General features: G+C 42.6%; 2 protein-coding genes across 2 annotated transcripts in view; one reads left to right on the plus strand and one right to left on the minus strand.

The window, feature by feature from the left end:
- LOC114471773 (fibrocystin-L-like) overlaps positions 1-20,655 on the minus strand; it is a 70,627-nt gene that overhangs the window by 15,904 nt on the left and 34,068 nt on the right. The window contains exons 37-56 of the mRNA XM_028460682.1: positions 20,362-20,529; positions 19,109-20,290; positions 17,785-18,033; positions 16,827-16,976; positions 15,599-15,773; positions 15,058-15,214; positions 14,168-14,324; positions 13,558-13,767; positions 12,945-13,074; positions 11,497-11,738; positions 11,280-11,416; positions 10,034-11,057; positions 9,116-9,307; positions 4,596-4,747; positions 4,221-4,380; positions 2,371-2,542; positions 1,986-2,074; positions 984-1,147; positions 768-897; positions 23-141 (exon numbers count right to left, since the gene is read on the minus strand). Of these exons, the coding sequence (XP_028316483.1) occupies positions 23-141; positions 768-897; positions 984-1,147; positions 1,986-2,074; positions 2,371-2,542; positions 4,221-4,380; positions 4,596-4,747; positions 9,116-9,307; positions 10,034-11,057; positions 11,280-11,416; positions 11,497-11,738; positions 12,945-13,074; positions 13,558-13,767; positions 14,168-14,324; positions 15,058-15,214; positions 15,599-15,773; positions 16,827-16,976; positions 17,785-18,033; positions 19,109-20,290; positions 20,362-20,529 (5,159 nt within the window). The remainder of the gene's footprint in view (positions 1-22; positions 142-767; positions 898-983; positions 1,148-1,985; positions 2,075-2,370; positions 2,543-4,220; positions 4,381-4,595; positions 4,748-9,115; positions 9,308-10,033; positions 11,058-11,279; positions 11,417-11,496; positions 11,739-12,944; positions 13,075-13,557; positions 13,768-14,167; positions 14,325-15,057; positions 15,215-15,598; positions 15,774-16,826; positions 16,977-17,784; positions 18,034-19,108; positions 20,291-20,361; positions 20,530-20,655) is intronic.
- Positions 4,842-8,704, plus strand: LOC114471784 (uncharacterized). Its single transcript, XM_028460699.1, has 5 exons — positions 4,842-5,580; positions 5,740-6,022; positions 6,160-6,368; positions 7,408-7,690; positions 7,828-8,704. The coding sequence occupies exons 1-5, from the start codon at positions 5,294-5,296 to the stop codon at positions 8,578-8,580; spliced, it is 1,815 nt and encodes a 604-aa protein (XP_028316500.1). The 5' UTR covers positions 4,842-5,293; the 3' UTR covers positions 8,581-8,704.

Genomic DNA, 20,655 nt, shown 5'->3' on the forward strand with positions numbered 1-20,655 from the left:
GATTTCAAACGTCAGCTCAGACCTTCCAGTCCACGGCCTCCCTCAGACTCAGACTGTGGGAACCTGCTGCTGCAGTGGCCCCGAGCTTAGTGTGATAAACAGTGGGAGGGAGTCCAAAGAGCTCCAGGGTCCCAAACACTCCTGCAACACAACCACATCCAACGTCAACACACATCTGCTGTTTTAATTATGTTTTATTGTATTAAAACCACTATTTTAGGTCATCTAGTCCAGAAAAAGGAAACTTTATCAAATAATGAACATTAATAAAGGAAAGAACAAAGGTTTTTATCTATTTTTGTTGATGTTTAATATGTTTTTCTGAGTCATTCTTTCTATTTGCTTAAAACAATCATAGAAGTTAATTGAATTAAATCTAATAAAGTAATATAACATGTTTACCTCATTCCATTAAAGGGATCCTCCAGTGTTTTTACAAATGTGGCCCTAAACCATTGAAATGTCCTTATTAGTAGATCTATGTCTAACAAAAAGCATTATTTTGCACCATATTCATTTAATTAACTTTTTAAAGCTGAATGACTTTACAGTTTTAGAGCCTGTGTTCCTCCATCTTGAAATCACATGATTTTTAGATCATTTAGCAGCTTTTTCAGTCAAAATAACAACTTGTGCCGCTATTGGTCGCTCTAAATAATCAGGAAAAGTTAAAGATGTCAATGTAAACCAATTATTTTTACCAAAACATGCATGTTGATGTTCCTGTTCTGCCTAATGTATAAGTATTTCTATTACAGTGACCTCACCCAGGACTTTGGATCCCTGGTTGGGTCCAGAAGGTAAAAGCCAGTCAGGAGTTTGGTGGTTTCCCCTCAGTTTGATGTGAAGTTCACCTCTGAAAGGTTCGTCCTGATGACCAGCGATCAGCCTGCCGCCCTGAAACATCACATCCAGACAAACGTATGTGGATAATTCAGTTATTTTTATTGTTTTTGACACTTTCATTGATCCTTTGTACTGACCTGAATGGAGACGTAGACGGCGTCCACCACCACCATCCTGTACTGGGATACGGAGCGCTTCCGTCTGGACAACGTTATGTTCAGGGTGTCGGGAATCTCCAAGACTCCGAAGATCGTCAGCTTGTTTAGGGAAGGAGTGTCTACGTCTAGGATGACCCACGTCCCTGTGTTTGGTCAAGATACACAAGACTTAACATCTCAAACTTTATCTGGGACCAGAGCTTAATCCGACAGGAGCAAAATGCAGCACCTCCCAGATGTTGACTGGCACTTATCTGATTGGATCCAGCAGCTCATTTATTTATTTATTTATTTTTCTAGCACCTCATTTGCTTTTAGGTGTTTAATTAAATTTTGAAGTATTATATTTGGACAGCTGCGTCTTTTATTGAGTTGAAACTACTGGAAATGTCATTGTACACTCAAAACTGAAAGTAAAAAGTGAGCGTGAGTGAGGAAGAGAGGGGCAAGTCAGGCCACGCCCCCACGCTATGTCTAAAGTGTGATTTTTCATAAAAATGTGTCTTGTCAGCTTGGAAGATTGTAGAAAATGGTTTAAAAAGGCAGTTAGATTTAAAGAGTTTTTTAAGCCAATAAGTGAAGCTAAACCTGAGGTTTGTTTCTGTGGAAATTACAGAGCAGCAGCAGTTAGCGCAGTGTGTAGCAGTTAGCGTTGCCGCGTGTAGCAGAAGTTAGTATAGCATGTAGCAGCAGTTAGCGTAGCGTGTAGTGATTTTGTGCTGTACTTGTTGCTGAAACATGTCAGATGTGACAGCTGTCACTCAGAGAGAGAGAGAGAGAGAGACGGACGCGCTCATTTTTGTCTCTCTTTTATTGCAGAACAACACGCGGCCAGTGTTCCTGGACCTGATTATTTACAAATTAAGTTTTCACGCTTGAACGATAAAAAGCTGCTACAATGTTTATAGATGGCCAACAATAAAGGAAAATAAATATTCACAGTTAAACACAGTCTTTAGTAATAAAGCAGATGAACGTTACCTGGTGGGATGACCACATCAGCTTCATCTGCTGGAACTGTGAAGTTATTCTCTGCTGAGTTCTTCCAGAAGGTGTCGTTGGACCAGAAGCTGAGGAGAAGCACAATAAACAGATTTAAGTTAGTATTTAAAAAAAAATAATATAAATTAAAACAAACTAAAAGGTAGCACATGGATATTTCATTACATTTCTACGTTAAATTAACATGTAAGCAGCAAATATAAATGTATCTATTAATTTGACATATACAAATAATGAATTTATAATCGGTTTATTAAAATAAATCAAAGCTGTAGTGATATATGTTTGTTTGTCTGGTTTCTTTATGCATCTAAAGAACATGTTTGATGTAGTAACTAAAGAGTTTAAATGATGTTAGACTCACGCAGTAGACCCAGGTCTCCCTGTGGGTAGGGGGGCGAGCGTGGCCGGGGCCACGGTGGGAGGAGGAATGCATTTAGGGAAGAAACAGCGGTAGACGGAGAAGGCCACGCTGACGTCCAGCATAGAGCGATCCACGCTGTTACGCTTCCTGCGCTGGTTCATCTTCCCAGACACTGTGGACACACAGATGGTCAGAGGTGAAAGTAATGGATTATAACTACTTATGTTACTGTAATTAAATTACTTTTCTGGGTACTTGTACTTTTTAAAATATATTTCTAAATCAGTAATTAGGGACCGAGCACCTACAATGTGTAGGACCCTATATATTAATAATTATTATTATTACTTTTCTTCATACAAAAAAGTGATCGCATTTTTGAGGACCTAAACATTTTTCATGAAAATGTGAACGCATATTCGGTGAATGGTAAGTGAATGGCAAAAGGACTCAATAGCGCCCCCTTGAAAATTGTATTTTTTGGAATGTAATTGCGCCCATCTTGGACTGATGACATCATCACTGTGGAGGTAGGACTGATGAGTCTTTGTTGGCTTTGATCACCTTTGCCTGATTGTTGAATGTCTACATGGTGTAATATAATTAATGAATTTAACGGCCATTCATAAAAATATACGTCTTGTATCCAACACCGCACTGTTAAAGTACTTCACACATTAATGTTTTTTTATTTTAAACATACATGGTTATTTGGTTGTGTTTTAAAACCATCTTGACAATAAAAATGAATTTTTATAGATGTAAATATTCCTCTTAGCAGCCTGTTCACTGGGATGATGCGCAACGCTTATGGTAGTTATTAAGAGTTTGTAGAGCTAAGTAGATGCTAATAATTATAGCAGCTTTCATTTGTATGCCAAAAAAATGAGTTATGGCTTAACTCAACCGTTATTTGTAGTCATAGCGCCACCTATTGGTAAAAGGAAATCACAGACATTATATTTGCACAGTTTATTGCAGGAAAGTTTGTGATACAATCCTTGAAAATGATGAGCTACGTCTCAACACTTTAACATTTCTGCCACACCCCAACACACAACACAACTCAACGTGCTCCACGTCCCGACATGCGTGTGGTTGCGAGGGCCTGTTCATTGCTGCTTGCAGCTTTAATTTTACTTGTGCTTAAGTACGTTATAAAAGAAGTAAAGTAATTCATTATTAATTACATTTCCACACCCAACCATTACTGAGTAATTCATTATTATTTGATTTTTTTTCATTTCCGTTTAATGGTCTATAACCGGGGTTCTCAACCTGTTACCTCACGACTTTATATCTAAATCTAAATGTTAAATCTAAATCTAAACCAGTCATTACCGCTCTTTCGAGTGTGTCAGTTTGGACCGATCCTGACACGTCTCGCTCTTCCCCTCTCCTCACTCACTGAGCCGCAGTCAGTGACGTGGGTGGGGCCTCGCGATCGACAGGTACTGACCTGCCCACTTTGTATGATTTCTAAACATTTAGATTTACACTTGGCGACTGATTCAACATTTAAATATAAATTTAACATTTACATTTCGATTTAACATTTACATTTAGATTTATTTTTCATGTGTGCACATTTTTAACAATGATATAGAACTTGCTGTTTTACATAAAAATTAGCTAAATGTTAAAAATATGTCAGCTATGAAAAAGTGACCGAGTTTTTACATTTGGCACTACATATTTTTGTTTTCATTTTGTATATTTCTCTGTATTTTTGTACGTTTGTTTATTCTTTTTTTAGATACACTCTCTACACACTACACACTGGACACTCTCCAGATTTAAGGAGAAGGATTTGAAACAGTTGGAAAAACTAAAATGAGTGTGTTTCTGACCCATGTAGTAGAGGTTGTTGGTGTCATTGTTGAAGAACCAGTCTCCGTTCCTGTTGCTGCTGAAAGTCAGCGGATCTGATGAAGCATCTCTGCGGTCGATGATGTGGAAACTGTCAGGACTCTGTGTGAAGTTGTGGTTGATGATGACGAACTGATCCGACTGTAATCACACACACACACACACACACACACACACACACACACACACACACACACACACACACACACACACACACACACACACACACACACACATACACACACACACACACACACACACACACACACACACACACACACACACACAGTGAGCAGCATGAAACGCTATCACATGCTAACAATTATCCAGTGTTTGTAGTGTATATACAGTGTTACCTTGAAGCTGTAGAACTTGGCGCTGTAGCTGATGTTGGTGATGTGATCTGCGTTATCAAAGTACCAGTTGTACGTCTGTCCAGAGGGAAGCAGAGCCATCCATCCAAACCTATGGGTCATCCTCTTCTTTAAATAAGGGACCACACTGGTGCCTGTAACATAACATAACATAACATAACATAACATAACATAACATAACATAACATAACATAACATAACATAAAAAAATAGTATTTATTTCATTACAGTTTTTCTCGATTGCTAAAGCACAATTTCTAGATCTCTGAGCACAATGACCAGTTGCCTAAACACTTTAATAAATCTGGCCTCTAGTTGGCTTAACTATAAACACATTTCACCTCAATCTCCAATTTCACAAAACTCTGAACACATTTGCATTTGCCAAAACACATGTTGCAGAACTCTAAACACATTTGCACTGCTCTAAACACATTCACACTTATGCTAAACACTTTCACACTTGCTAAAACACACTTTTGCTCACACAATGCAAAATGGTAGACTCAGACATCAAAAGTTGAACACAATGAAAGCACGGGTGTCATTGCTTAAACACTGTGACTCAAAATTGAAGACACATGTGACACCATCCATATTGGCCGCTTGAGAATGCACAACGACTCAAAATTGAAGACACCTGCCAATGATGTGACAACACCTATATAGGCCAGTTTAGAATGCACAGTTTGCTGAAGGTGCCAAACGGCAACAGAATGTACAGAGGCGGAGTTCGTGTCAGAGGAGGGCGAGGAGCAGGCCAAGGAGGGCGAGGAGGGAGAGGAGGAGTGCAAGGAGGAAGAGCAAGACAACCACGTACAATCATCACAGATGAAATGCGAGCTACTGTCATTGACCATGTCATTGTCCATGGAATGTCACTGAGAGAAGCTGGACTAAGAGTCCAACCCAACCTCAGCAGGTTCTCAGTGTCCACCATAATTCGGGCATTCAGACAACACAACAGGTATGTACTGTAGTTACTTTGTCTAAATGTTTGTAGCCCACAATCTAAATTGGTTTCACCACATTACGTTTGCTTTGGGAGACTGGACATTTCCATTGATGTTTGTATTGTAGATTGTAAGTCTTTTTTTGAAGAGTGAAAGCATATTTGTTTCTATAGGGTTGAAAGATTGCCACATCATGGTGGAAGGGCTCCCCTATTTACAGCACAGCAAGAGATCCTCATTGTGGACATGGTCCGGGAAAACAACATCATCAGACTCAGGGAAATAAAGGAGAGAGTCATAGCTGACAACATAAATTTTGGAGGTATTGACAGAGTCAGTTTGGCCACCATAGACAGAGTCCTCCGTCGCCAGAAGCTACGCATGAAGCAAGCTTATAGAGTTCCCTTTGAGCGTAACTCGGACAGAATCAAAGAGCTACGTTTCCAGTATGTGCAAGTAAGTATACATACGGGTATACAATGTTGATTGTTCACAGTACAGTGGGTGTACAAGCTCACTGTACTGCACAGTAGCCCACAGTGTACTGTAGTACTCCTTCTGTGACACTACCCATACTCTATTCATTTCCACAGAGAATCTTGGGGTTGGACGCCATGATGAGACAACATGAATACATCTTCCTGGATGAGGCTGGCTTCAACCTCACCAAGAGACGGAGGAGAGGCCGTAACATAATTGGCCAAAGAGCAATTGTGGACGTTCCTGGCCAACGTGGGGGGAATATCACCCTATGTGCAGCCATGACCTCAGAAGGGCTTCTCCACAGGCAGGCTCTCCTTGGGTCCTTCAACACCCAGCGTCTCCTCACATTCCTGGGAGACCTACGGGACATCCTGATTGACCGTGAGCAGCAGAATCTGGTTCCAGCACAGCCTCCTCCCATCTATGTCATCATCTGGGACAACGTCAGTTTTCACCGCACCAACCAGATAAGAGAGTGGTTCAATATACACCAACAATTCCTCAATGTATGTCTGCCACCCTACTCACCTTTCCTCAACCCCATAGAGGAGTTCTTCTCATCATGGCGGTGGAAGGTGTATGACCGGCAACCATATAGTAGAGAGAACCTCCTCAGGGCCATGGACCTGGCCTGTGATGATGTGGGGGATTACTCAGGCTGGGTCCGGCATGCCAGAGCTTTCTTCCCCCGCTGCCTGGCGAGGGAAAACATAGCCTGCGATGTGGACGAGGTCCTGTGGCCTGACCCCACCCGACGACGTGATGCGCAGGCCCGTGCACAGTCCCCCGCACAGGCCCCCCCATAGGCCCCTGCACAGGCCCCCCCACAGGCCCCATAGAACCTCTTTACTGTAAGAATTTGTGACATGTATCCCCATGTATGCTTTTGTTCTCTTTTGAAATTTGTTTTGGAAAAAGTATGTTTGTACAGGTTGTCAATAAATGAGGTTCCCCTAAAAATAATCTGTGACTTACTATTGATTACTATACAGATGTGATTACTATACAAATGATGGGGTACTGAGAACATCACACCCTGAACATTGTGTTTTCAATTTTTATTGAAGTGTGTGATAGATATCCAATAGTGTTTACATTTTTGCAAGCTGTGAGGACCATTTTGTTGTCAAAGTTTGGTTTTGGCCATAGGAGCAACAGTTTTGTGGTGAAAGTTTGGGTTTTGGAGTGAGAGTTTCGTTTTGTAAAGAGACTGCGAGTTTTTGTGGAGCTAGCTTGAGAAAAGTGTTTTGTGTTTAGAGTTTAGAGAAAATGGAGGGCAGTTTCCTGAAATGTGTCCTGACATTCGAGAAAAACTGTAAGTCTTTTTTTGAAGAGTGAAAGCATATTTGTTTCTATAGGGTTGAAAGATTGCCACATCATGGTGGAAGGGCTCCCCTATTTACAGCACAGCAAGAGATCCTCATTGTGGACATGGTCCGGGAAAACAACATCATCAGACTCAGGGAAATAAAGGAGAGAGTCATAGCTGACAACATAAATTTTGGAGGTATTGACAGAGTCAGTTTGGCCACCATAGACAGAGTCCTCCGTCGCCAGAAGCTACGCATGAAGCAAGCTTATAGAGTTCCCTTTGAGCGTAACTCGGACAGAATCAAAGAGCTACGTTTCCAGTATGTGCAAGTAAGTATACATACGGGTATACAATGTTGATTGTTCACAGTACAGTGGGTGTACAAGCTCACTGTACTGCACAGTAGCCCACAGTGTACTGTAGTACTCCTTCTGTGACACTACCCATACTCTATTCATTTCCACAGAGAATCTTGGGGTTGGACGCCATGATGAGACAACATGAATACATCTTCCTGGATGAGGCTGGCTTCAACCTCACCAAGAGACGGAGGAGAGGCCGTAACATAATTGGCCAAAGAGCAATTGTGGACGTTCCTGGCCAACGTGGGGGGAATATCACCCTATGTGCAGCCATGACCTCAGAAGGGCTTCTCCACAGGCAGGCTCTCCTTGGGTCCTTCAACACCCAGCGTCTCCTCACATTCCTGGGAGACCTACGGGACATCCTGATTGACCGTGAGCAGCAGAATCTGGTTCCAGCACAGCCTCCTCCCATCTATGTCATCATCTGGGACAACGTCAGTTTTCACCGCACCAACCAGATAAGAGAGTGGTTCAATATACACCAACAATTCCTCAATGTATGTCTGCCACCCTACTCACCTTTCCTCAACCCCATAGAGGAGTTCTTCTCATCATGGCGGTGGAAGGTGTATGACCGGCAACCATATAGTAGAGAGAACCTCCTCAGGGCCATGGACCTGGCCTGTGATGATGTGGGGGATTACTCAGGCTGGGTCCGGCATGCCAGAGCTTTCTTCCCCCGCTGCCTGGCGAGGGAAAACATAGCCTGCGATGTGGACGAGGTCCTGTGGCCTGACCCCACCCGACGACGTGATGCGCAGGCCCGTGCACAGTCCCCCGCACAGCCCCCCCCACAGGCCCCCGCACAGGCCCCCCCACAGGCCCCTGCACAGGCCCCCCCACAGACCCCATAGAACCTCTTTACTGTAAGAATTTGTGACATGTATCCCCATGTATGCTTTTGTTCTCTTTTGAAATTTGTTTTGGAAAAAGTATGTTTGTACAGGTTGTCAATAAATGAGGTTCCCCTAAAAATAATCTGTGACTTACTATTGATTACTATACAGATGTGATTACTATACAAATGATGGGGTACTGAGAACATCACACCCTGAACATTGTGTTTTCAATTTTTATTGAAGTGTGTGATAGATATCCAATAGTGTTTACATTTTTGCAAGCTGTGAGGACCATTTTGTTGTCAAAGTTTGGTTTTGGCCATAGGAGCAACAGTTTTGTGGTGAAAGTTTGGGTTTTGGAGTGAGAGTTTCGTTTTGTAAAGAGACTGCGAGTTTTTGTGGAGCTAGCTTGAGAAAAGTGTTTTGTGTTTAGAGTTTAGAGAAAATGGAGGGCAGTTTCCTGAAATGTGTCCTGACATTCGAGAAAAACTGTAAAACACATCTGCAGTATTTGATTAATGGGTAAACATTGTTAGTGTGTATTTCTTACCATGTGAGTTGGTCAGTATAACGTCTTTCGCATTTAGTGAACTCGGTAACGGGTTGTTGAAGGACAAACGATGGAATGCGACTGTTTCATCGCACACGGCTCCAGGGAAACCAACGCTCCACTCTCCCCCCTCAGCACAGTGAGTCGGGTCCAGTAAAGAACTCATGGGTACCACTGTGCTCCCGGAATTTCCTTTAGAACAGCAGAAAAACAAACTTTATAAAACACAGAAATCTTATTTCTTGTTCACACATTTATATTTATACTTGGTTTGTTTAAATTCAGGATTTATTTCTTTTTTACTATTTATCTTAAATGTTAAGACATAGACATTAATAAGTTACATGAAACTACAATCCCAGTCATCCATATCATTAAAGGGAGCTGGATAGCATTTGTTAGCATCAAGTCAAGAATTTTAATTTCCAAGATAAATATCAGCATCCTCACAACTGAGGTGGAGCAAAACAAAGATATGTTGTTGAACATGTGAAAACTGGACTTAAAGTTGCTTATTGAGGATCAGCTACTGAGCAGGTGAAGTCTGCCCCCCTGTGTGTGCTGAGAACAACTACACAGCAGAGATCCTGGAGACACACACGGAAATATGACGTTTATTGGCCTCCGTTGTCCGCACGTTTTAGACAATAAATATCAGAATTGTTAAATACCAAAGCTTGCATGAAGACTGACGAAAGCACGTCGTACGATCTAATCTGAACGTATGAACGGTTGATAAATGACGGCCATTGAGTTTATGTTTGTGATATGAAATGTTCTAGAGACTCATTACTGACTTAATGATGTCACTTTTCAGAAACAAAACAAACCTTGTTCTACATGGATCCACTTCCTACATTACTTGATATTTGGATCACTTCCTAACTCAGACAGAACCAGTGAAATAAAGTTAAGCACCTGTGAGCGAGCCGTCCAAGTCCTGCAGCTGCACCTCGTGCTCCCACCTGAATCCGGCCTTGTTTGGAGAGTTCAGGAACCGGATGCCACTGAACCTGGAAGCCCAGCCTCCGCAGCGGTCCACACAGGTACCGTCAATGCCGGTGACTCCGATGGCCGCGCAGGAGCTGTGGTTAAAGTGAATGAACGTGGTGTTCAGAACGCTCATGCCATCGTCAAAAGGCAGGATGATGCCTCTGCGCGTGTGGTGGCTGGTTCCCAGTCCGTCCACGTGGCCCACAATGATGCTGTCAGACACCATCGCCCCCCCGTCCTCTCCGAAGCCGCTCACAAAGCTCTGGAAGATGCGTTTGCCTTCGATGCCGGCTTTCTCGTTGTTGACCATGAGGGCGTTCTTGAGCTGCACGGCGCCCACGTTGACCCACTCGGCACCTTTCTCGCAGTGCCAGGCGGTGAGAGAGTCGAACACCGCGGGCACCGGGGTTCTGGAGTTGCAGGCACCGTTTTCCATCGGGAAAAAGTCTTGGAAGATCCAGAGTCCAAACCAGCCCTGAGAGTGCACCGTGTTGTTGTAGAACTCCCCGAGAGGGACTTTCTTCTGACAGATATACGGGTCGTAGGATGGGCCGTCAGGGTGCTCGTGCATGCGGTACCAGAAACCAAAGTGTGTGCCTCCGGCTGCGGCATTGTGGCAGATGATGTTGTTGGGGTTGGTGACCCAGTAGGCGGCGGGGGTGACGTCGTCGTTCAGCAGGCTGGTGCTCTGTCGCACAAACACAGCCAGGTTGTACTGCAGCACGTTCTCCGTCTCGATGCCGTCCTCAATGAAGAAGGCCCCGCCCATGATGTTGTAGATGACGTTGTGCTCCACCAGCAGCCGGTGGGTGTTGTGGATGGTCACGGCTCGGTTAAAGGTCTGATGGATGGCGCAGCCCCTCACGTACGACTTGTGATTGATGTCTCCCATCAAATGCCAGTGAATGGGGTAGCGTCCCAGTCTGAAGGCCTGGCCCGCGTGGAAAATCTGCAACAGGAAGAGGAGTAAACCAGTTCATCAGATGAACACCAGACAGGGGGTATACAGGTTTCCCGCCAGTGCTGTTGAGGGTAGGAGCCCCCGACGCTGTGATTTTGATTCACTACGTTGTGATTTTGATCCCCTAAACTCACGCGCCACGCCATCCCCCTATTCCTAGTGAGAACCCTGGTATATCAAAGTGTTTCAGTGGGAAAAAAAAACTGTAACCTCGACGTATTCCAGTCTTCCCATTGCCAGGTTCTCGTTGGGCCTGGGAGCGTGGAACATGATGCAGCCTCCGAACTGATCACTACCGATCTCTTCTCCAAACCGACCCTGGAAACAGGTCTGAGTGGCAAACTCTCCTAAACAACCACAGGAAAAAGAGCGTTTCTAAAAGGGTTCCTCCTGTAGTCGCGCTGAAACCCGTCTGCGTCCACACTACCTGTGTTGAAACCTGCAGGACACGCTTTGATCGCGTCGTTCCACTCCTGGTTCTGCGATCCTCGCACCACGATGTTCCTGGTGAGGAGGCCGACCTCACCGCTGACTTCAAAGACGGTTCCGTCGGGCAGGGTGACGGACACCCCGAGGTGGGAATAGGTCAGCGGCTCAGTCAGGGTCAGGGTCCTCCCATCGACAGACACCGAGGAAATCCTCCTCACCTCGTTTTCTTTCTGACTGTGTCTGGAACGGAAAGAATGAGGATAGATTCATTCACAGAGAACAGAAGAATAACAGCAGCGTAGGATCAGACTTCATGTTTACCTGGAGTTTAGCTTAGTTTAATGTTTATTTGACAGTGACAATGCAGAATCTTTAGCATTAAAACACAACAATAAGTTACTCAATAAGTATGAGAAAAAGCAGCCATGACAATATGTCCTAAAAGCCAAGTATAAATAGTAGGGATACACCGAAATGACAATTCTTGGGTTCACTGCAAATGAGAAAATCAAACCAAAAACTGAAACACCGAAATTAATTATCATGCCAATTATTAGTATAATCAAACTTTTGGCTATATGAATGTGTATTAACCTCACTGTTGTAATTGTATGAATGAATATTAATGATTCAAAGAAAAAATCAATTAGAAATATATTAAAATATTTATTTAGCACTGATATTCCAACAATGCTCAATATAAAATGAAACAATGTCAGCAAGATTCTTATTGTCTTCTTTTTGAATAATATGTTAAGGTTTCATTTATTCAAACAACTGTTCTTCAGGCGGGTTGTTTCTGTGAATAAAAGTGTTTCGGCTGAAACTAAAAATATACTTTTGGGACATTTTTGGTGATGAGAACTAATAATCTTGCAGCATATTTATATAACAATATTTATTCCTACAAGACATTTAGAGCAGGGGTCCCAAACTCATTTTAGTTCAGGGGCTTAATAAGGACTAGTTTGATTCCAAGTGGGCTGCAAATTTTAGGCGGGGGAAAAAAAGAACAATTTTACCATAATTGTGCTCTAGTTTTCAATATCAGTCACTGCAGGATCTTGGCTTAAAAATTATTGGTTTTGTGACAAATTTTTGTAGAATTTCGTGGAATTATTTGTGGGAATTTGCAAGATTTTTAGAAAAATTTCGATTTCTTTTCAATAATTTTTGATAAACAATGACTGCATTTTAGTAATATGAGCATAGGAAAACTTTGAAAATATTAAGGAATTTCAATGAATTTGTGAATTTGAGATATCTACAACTCATTTATTTGGTAATTCACACAGTAAAAATGATGGAGAAAACATGAATTACTGTCTTCTGTGGGCCGAATTGGAGGCTCTGATGGGCCGGATTTGGCCCCCGGACCTTGAGTTTGACACAAATTGTGTAGAGTAAGAACTTCTACTGTACGACTAACTGTAGACCTCTCAGTACCTGGTGCCTGTAGAAGCAATGACTATTTCGTCCCCGACGTTCCAGGTCACCGCCTGCTTCAGCGTCAGGGTGTTGGTGCCACTGTTAGCCGTCTGGGCTAGGCGTGTCCAGGTGACAGGGATGGGAATTCCTGCAGAAAAAGGTCAAACAATGACTTGAGGAAACCTGAGGACTAAATTACTGCCTCGGCTTAAACGTTAAACCAACAGAGAGAAATTTAATCAGACTCTGGGAAATTTCCAGCTTGAGTTTCAGGAAAACATTTGTACCAAGTGAGTTTGTTAAAGTGAGTTTGTTAAAGTGAGTTTGTTAAAGTGAGTTTGTTAAAGTGAGTTTGTTAAAGTGAGTTTGTTAAAGTGAGTTTGTTAAAGTGAGTTTGTTAAAGTGAGGTTGTTAAAGTGAGGATGTTAAAGTGAGTTTGTTAAAGTGAGTTTGTTAAAGTGAGTTTGTTAAAGTGAGTTTGTTAAAGTGAGGATGTTAAAGTGAGTTTGTTAAAGTGAGTTTGTTAAAGTGAGGTTGTTAAAGTGAGGATGTTAAAGTGAGTTTGTTAAAGTGAGTTTGTTAAAGTGAGTTTGTTAAAGTGAGGTTGTTAAAGTGAGTTGCTTGGTGGTACCGTGCAGGTCCAGCACGCCTTCTCTGACAGCCAGCGTCTTGGTCCCGTACACGGGGAGCTCAGGGGAACGCAGGTGTCCGTGCAGCGTGATGATGGCTTTGTGCTGGAACGGAGCGCCTTCCTGGCCGACCTGGAGCCGCCCGCCATCAGTGATCAGGATGTTCTCAGCCTGCAGCTCTATGTCCTGCTCATCAAACACCAGCGTTCCTCCTGAGGAGAAGGAAAGGGATCACGTATGGGTCATTCTATGTCATTTCAACACGTTTTCAGGACATTCCCACGCACTTCAGTCTAAAAAGTTTAACCAATTGTTCCTAATAATTCAATAGGCACATTATACATTTTTAGTATAATTGGTTGAATACTTTTTGAGAAATGGCCAATTTAGTGATTTTTCACTCGTTTTTATTTTTTTACCATTTTCAGCTTCCAATAACTCAAAAATTTCACCAAATTTGGTAAAGTAATACAGCTCCAACGTACAAAAATCGACTATTGAATAGTCACAAAACAATTGGTAAAAAATTCAGAATGTTTTAGACATTTGTGAAATGACGTAAAATAAGCCATATTCAACAGAAACACGTCTGATCACAAAGTGTTGAAGGACCTTGAATGAGGAGCATTTTCAGCACAGGAGTGCTGGTGTCCAACAGGATGGTCTGTCCTGCAGTGATGACAGCAAACGTGCCCTTCTCTGGGGGGGAGAGCCCTCCCCACGTGTACCTGGACGACCACACGTCGATGTAGAAGAAGTCTGCGTTATCCTGGAAGGAAGAGACAAACATCACTAAGGCCTCCTACATCCATTAAAATGTTCACATTCTCACATATTTATATTCATTTAAAAGATGTTGCAGCTTCAGTTTGACATCATAAAGATTGTAGTAGAACACGTGTGTCAAACTTAAGGCCCGGGGGCCAAATCCAGCCCGCAGGAGAAAGTAAGAATGACAGAAAACATGAATTATTGTGTAAATTACCAAATAATCCAGTTGTCCAGATATCTCAAATTCATCAAATCCACAATATTTCTAGGGGCTTGTATTTTTCCTTTGTTCATATCACATGAATGCAGTCATTTTTAATGGCAAATTGTGAAAAAGAAATCTTGCAATTTCTCACAAACATTCCACAAAGTTCCTCAAAATAATACAAACATTTGTAAGAAAATCGGTAATTTTTAAGTGAATTGAACTGATTTTAAAAACTAGGGCACAATGATGTTAAAACTGTTCTTTTTCCCCCACTTATAATCTACGACTCAATTAAGATCAAACTGCTCCATATTTGGCCCCTGAACTAAAATGAGTTTGACACCCCTGCAGTAGAACAACATTAGAAATTTATTTGATATATTATTACTTTATTTTTAAAAATAATAATAATTAATAAAAACCAAAAAGTGCAAATAAAAACATTTAACTTCTCACTCACTACTGTTGTTTTGAGCTGTAGAAACTTTATTAATGAAATAATATTCAAAGCTGCATCCGTTACCATGGCGGCGATGCCTTGATCTGCGATGCTGACTCTGACTGTGGTTTCCTGGGAGTGTCGCTGAGCGTTGGTCACACACACAATGTGTGTGAGGTTCGTGGACTGGACGTCGCACACAGACCCTGCGATGGTAACGCTGGTTTCATTCACGCTGGTGCTGAAACGTGAGGAAAGTCTACATGAGAACCTGTAAATATTGTTCACAATGAAACATGTGCAGAATGGAATAAATGGGTTTTTATGGAGAATCAAGTTATGATTCTACTGTGATTATATTAAATCATAAGATCAAGAATGATCCAGGGTTATTACATCATAAGACAGGACAAAAAAGGACAAAACAAGACAAGAGAAGACAAGGAGAAACAAGGCGATGCAAGACTAGAGGAGACAAGACAAGGAAAGACTTGTTTCTATTTCTGCTCGAGGCCCAAAGTGACAGTTCAGTGTAAAGCGACACGTTGCTAGATCTGTGCTCATAGATCAGGACGTGTCTCTTTGTCCAATCAGGACAGAGCAGCGTCTTCTTCTTCTTCTGCACCTGAAACCGGAGCCGCTGATGATGAGCTTTGTGCCTCCAGCGGTGCCTCCTCGTCGTGGATGAACCTCTGTGATCACCGGGGTCAGCTCAGACCTGTAGGTGTAGGCGTCCGACAGAGAGGTGTGGAACCGCGGGTTGGCCACCGTGACGTTACACACCACCTCTGACTGTGTGCCTGAGAGACGAGACGAGACGTAAACACGCGCAGAGACAAACGCTAAGACGTGATGACAAGTGATGACAATAGAAATGACAGCTACGGCTTTGTGAGACATTCCTGTTCAACAAAATGTTTCATCAGGGCCAACATTCCAATATGATACAGTCTCAGCAGAAAACTCTGTGCTCATATGAACTAAAGCCTGAACATGTCTCAAACCAGCAGGAGGACATTTAAATGTCACAGATAATGACTGATCATCTGTCAGACTTTTCATCTAAATGATGAACAGATACGTTTCACTCCCATCGTCTCAAACAAAGCTTTCATGTGACGAGTGTTCTTTTTATTCAGAGTTAAATGTTCACACCAGACAACGACATAATCAAAACTGGGACAATGATTGATGATTGGCTAAAAGCTCTATTTTATCACCAGTTAGCTAGCATAGCAATTCATAGCATAGCAGCTCATAGCATAGAAACCTAATACGTAGGGCTGTGCATTACCATGAATCTGACAACACGATATATCGTGATACTAAACAATACAATATAGATTGCGATATCAATACTGACAAATTTCACCTTTAGTGGAATGTTTATTAACTGATTAATTGATTTGGTGATATACAGTATGTCCAAATCAATTTAAAAAAACAAGGTTTGATGGTGCGTTCACTGACACCTAGTGACCAGACGTTTACATGCTATGCTAATGTTAGCACAATTAAATGTTTTTTTGTTAAAAAAACACAATTAAAAAAATTGATTTGGACATTTTTGGATCTATACAATAATCACACTGTAAAATATTGCAATAAATCACAGAATAAAATTTTTCTTCCACCACTTCTAATAAACATTGCTTGTATCTTGTATTATTTGTATGTTTGTAATATCCTATGATCTTTCCTAATATCCTGCAAACTGTAACCACACATCAGAATAATAGTTTTGTTATGTAAGCACTCAAGCTGCATGAAGCAAAAAACGGCTCCTTTTTTTGTCCTTTCTGTTAAAGGTCAAACTAAACATGTTTTTAGGATCAGGATCTGCTGTGACTCACCGTTGTAAGGAGGAGACTCACAGTACAACGTGCTGGATGTGGATCTGTCTCGGTCTACTTCACAGTCGTATCCACAGATCTGAACAACGGAGTGAAGCGGGTCGAACCCGGAGCCGCCCACAGCCAGGTGAGCTCCACCTCCAAAACTACCTAATGATTAAAAAAAGAACATTGATGATGTCGATCAACTCAGAATGTACAAATCCAGCTTTGGAACCAGCAGTAAATTTAACCCTGCTATTATCCTTGGTGTCAATGTGACACAATTCAATGTTAATCACTCAAAAAATAATAGTTAACGCTTGTTTTTTTTTGCTTGCTTCATATTTCACAAAATTCCTAATTTACAATTGATTAAACATAAATCATCATGATAATATTTTCTTCAATGTGCTGAACACATCTAGGGTCTGCACCTGTTTTTGTAAGTTTTAGAACATCTCTTTCACAGTGAAAGTGACATAGAGGAGAACGTGTCTGAAACTTTATAGTGAATAACTCCATATATATATATATATACAAAAAGGAAATAAAAATTTGTAAATGATATAGTTTCCTATGAGACCTGATGGTGGCGCTGCAGTAACGGTCACATCATCACCACAACCAATAAGGTTCATACTCTAGTGGTCATTAATGTCGTCAGTTAATTTGAGAAGCTTTGGAGAGAAATTATTCAAGATAAATTAAATGTAAAAGGTTTGGCCTGATGGTGGCGCTATAGAACAGGTCAATGTTTCAATATTAAGAGGTTATTTATGTGTTAAACAAATAAACAAAAGTGCCTGAAACAAAAACTTGGTCAACAATGATTTTTTAAATCATTTTATGGAGGCAAATATCCCTGGGCTCAGATTGACCCAAAGGGTAAAATGTGTTAGTAATATTAGAGGATAATAGGAGAGTTAAACAAATCAGCAGAATGTGCAGCATTGAACCATGAATAAAGACGGCTCACCCTGCGGTGGCTGAACGCCGCTGACCATCAGCTCGTACATGAACGAGACGCTAGACTGGGCGTGACCTTTGACCCGATGGTGCAGCACCACTGGGTAGCTTCCCCCCGGGTTGTTTCCAGCGGTGCATTGGAGCTGGGAGTCGGAGACCGTGGACACGTTGCAGGGGACGTTGTTCACGGTGACTGAGATGAGCTGAGAGTCGTTACCGAACCCTGAGCCTGTGAGAGTGATTGTGGATCCACTCGGACCTGCAGAGAAACACACACAGGAAGTCAGAATGCTAATGAGTATATGGGGTTTTATAATGTCTATTTCTAGTTAAAAATGATAATCATTATAATGATGATGGAAATCAGGGTCGCCAAACTCATTTTAGTTCAGGGGCCAAATACTGAACTGCTTGATCTCAGTGGGCCACAGATTTATTGTGGTAAAATGAGAAATTTAAACATTATTTGCCCTTGTTTGCACTTTTGCATAAACAGAAAATACTAGCCATGTAAGAAACTGACAATACCAAACATGATGTGTGTTTCTGGGTTATGCAGATTAAAAAGAGAGTTTAGACAACACACGCACACCGAGAAGTTCCTTTTGTGTCCAAGTGTACAAATATTATTATGACAGTACCAATTTAAAAAAAAAAAAAACAACAGAAAATCCCCTACGCTGTGTTTCAACCAGTGTAGTGGATCATAATCACAGTGTAGTGAATTTAAATCACAGAGTAGTGGATCATAACTGTGCCCCAGGTGCCGCAAAATGGCTGCTGACTGCCCCCCAGGGATGGGTTAAATTGCAGAGGACAAATTTATATGTGTAACAACATATACCAATAAAGGCTTAAAGCCCAATTTAATTTTAATTGATTTAATCACAGCATAGTGTATCATAATCACAGCGTAGTGGATCATAATCACAGCGTAGTGTATCATAATCACAGCGTAGTGGATCATAATCACAGCGTAGTGTATCATAATACAGCGTAGTGGATCATAATCACAGCGTAGTGGATCATAATACAGTGTAGTGGATCATAATCACAGCGTAGTGGATCATAACACAGCGTAGTGGATCATAATCACAGCGTAGTGGATCATAATCACAGCGTAGTGGATCATAACACAGCGTAGTGGATCATAATCACAGCATAGTGTATCATAATCACAGCGTAGTGGATCATAATCACAGTGTAGTGGATCATAATCACAGCGTAGTGTATCATAATCACAGCGTAGTGGATCATAATCACAGCGTAGTGTATCATAATCACAGCGTAGTGGATCATAACACAGCGTTGGGGCCGTATGGAAGTGTACTCACCGGTGTCGGGGCTGATGGTGCTGACCACAGGTGTGTGATCTGCAGAGTAGTTTAAGCTGAGCAGAGGATACATGATGGAGAACACTCTGATCTCAACGTAGACCGGGCCCTCTTCGTTAGGAGGCGTGAGGCAGTGCACGAGGCCCGGCGTCACTTCCTGGATCTCACAGTCTTTCCCACCAAGGGTGATGCTGGTGTTCCCTGCAGAAAAACCGTTCCCTGTGATGATGAGCGGCGTTCCTCCTGCCATGCTGCCGACATGGGGGCTGAGTACAGCCTGAGCTTCACTGAGGAGGGAGACCACACCACCAGAGGCAAGACCTTTACTTCTCACAATCACGCTGATGAGGTGCTGGCCAGCTGGCAGCGCGCTAGCCGTAGCCGTGATGTTCTGATCGGTCACATCGGTCACCTCCAACTCAAAGCTTCCTGCAAACACAGCAACATCGTCCACGTGACTTCCAAACCCAGAGCCGGAGATGGTTACAGAGGTGGGAGAGTTTATGCTGTTGGGGGAGACTCCGTCCACTGTGGGAGTGACAGAGTCAGAGAAGGTGAAGGAACAATCTGAGTGGCAGGAGCTACGGATCGAGCCTTGGCTGAAGACCACCTCGGCGGTTTGTGAATACGAGGGGGCGGTGTCACATACAATGGAGGTGTAGTTAACAGACAGCATGTGGCACAGTGTGTTGCCGATGGTCACTTGTCCTTCAGAGAATCCTGATCCTTGGATGAGGAGCCTCGTCTGGCCTGTGGGGCTACCCACGGACGGAGACACAGAGTCCACCACTGGCAGAACCACAAAACGTCGTTGTAGCTCCCCCTGCACGGCCATGATGGCGTCGCCCACGTTGTTGACCCTCAGGGACACGGGGAGGGCGACGCCCACTGGGAGGAGGGAGTCCGGGCTGAGCTGGCAACTGATCTCAGACTGGGAGCTGTTGGTCACCTGACACGGCTGGTCGCCCACCATCACCTCATTGGCACAGAGGACGTCGCTGAAGCCGCTGCCCTGGAGGTGGATGAGCTGGTGGTACGAGCTGTGGTTGGGTGAGATACGGTGGACTGTGGGCGTGGCACAGGCTGCGGCCCTGAAAAAAACCCCATTCGAGGTTTGGTTGGTGGGTTGACAAAGCGACGAAGCAACACACTGAGACGCTGAACGGGAGACACGGTGTGATCCTGCAGATCAGGAAAAAAACACATTCTTTAGTTGTTTTTTAAATCCTAATACAAAACTTTAGATCATTTACCTTCAGGCTTTATTTTGGCTTTGAAGCTGCTGACGCTGACAGAGACCTCGCTGTCCTCCTCCTCACGACTCTTGACCTTCACGACTCCCTGAACCTTGTAATTGCTATTTATTTCACCACCGGAGTAGTAATACACACCAGGCACAGTGAACTGGTAGCTGTAATACCCTGAGGGAACGAGAAAAGAAGTGAAATAGATTTATAAAGGATTGATACTGGAGTTAATGAAGAATTATATCTTTTGTCCAACGTGAAGCATGGGAACTTAAAGGGATTCTCTGCTGTTTTTACAAA

Source organism: Gouania willdenowi, chromosome 11 (genome assembly GCF_900634775.1).
Source record: "Gouania willdenowi chromosome 11, fGouWil2.1, whole genome shotgun sequence".
NCBI classification, from domain to species: Eukaryota; Metazoa; Chordata; class Actinopteri; order Blenniiformes; family Gobiesocidae; genus Gouania; species Gouania willdenowi.

Coding starts and splice junctions, on each gene's coding strand:
- LOC114471784 (XM_028460699.1), top strand. CDS start 5,294: ATGCACAGTTTGCTGAAGGTGCCAAACGGCAACAGAATGTACAGAGGC. Junction 6,023..6,159: donor TACGTTTCCAGTATGTGCAA/GTAAGTATACAT, acceptor TCATTTCCACAG/AGAATCTTGGGGTTGGACGC. Junction 7,691..7,827: donor TACGTTTCCAGTATGTGCAA/GTAAGTATACAT, acceptor TCATTTCCACAG/AGAATCTTGGGGTTGGACGC.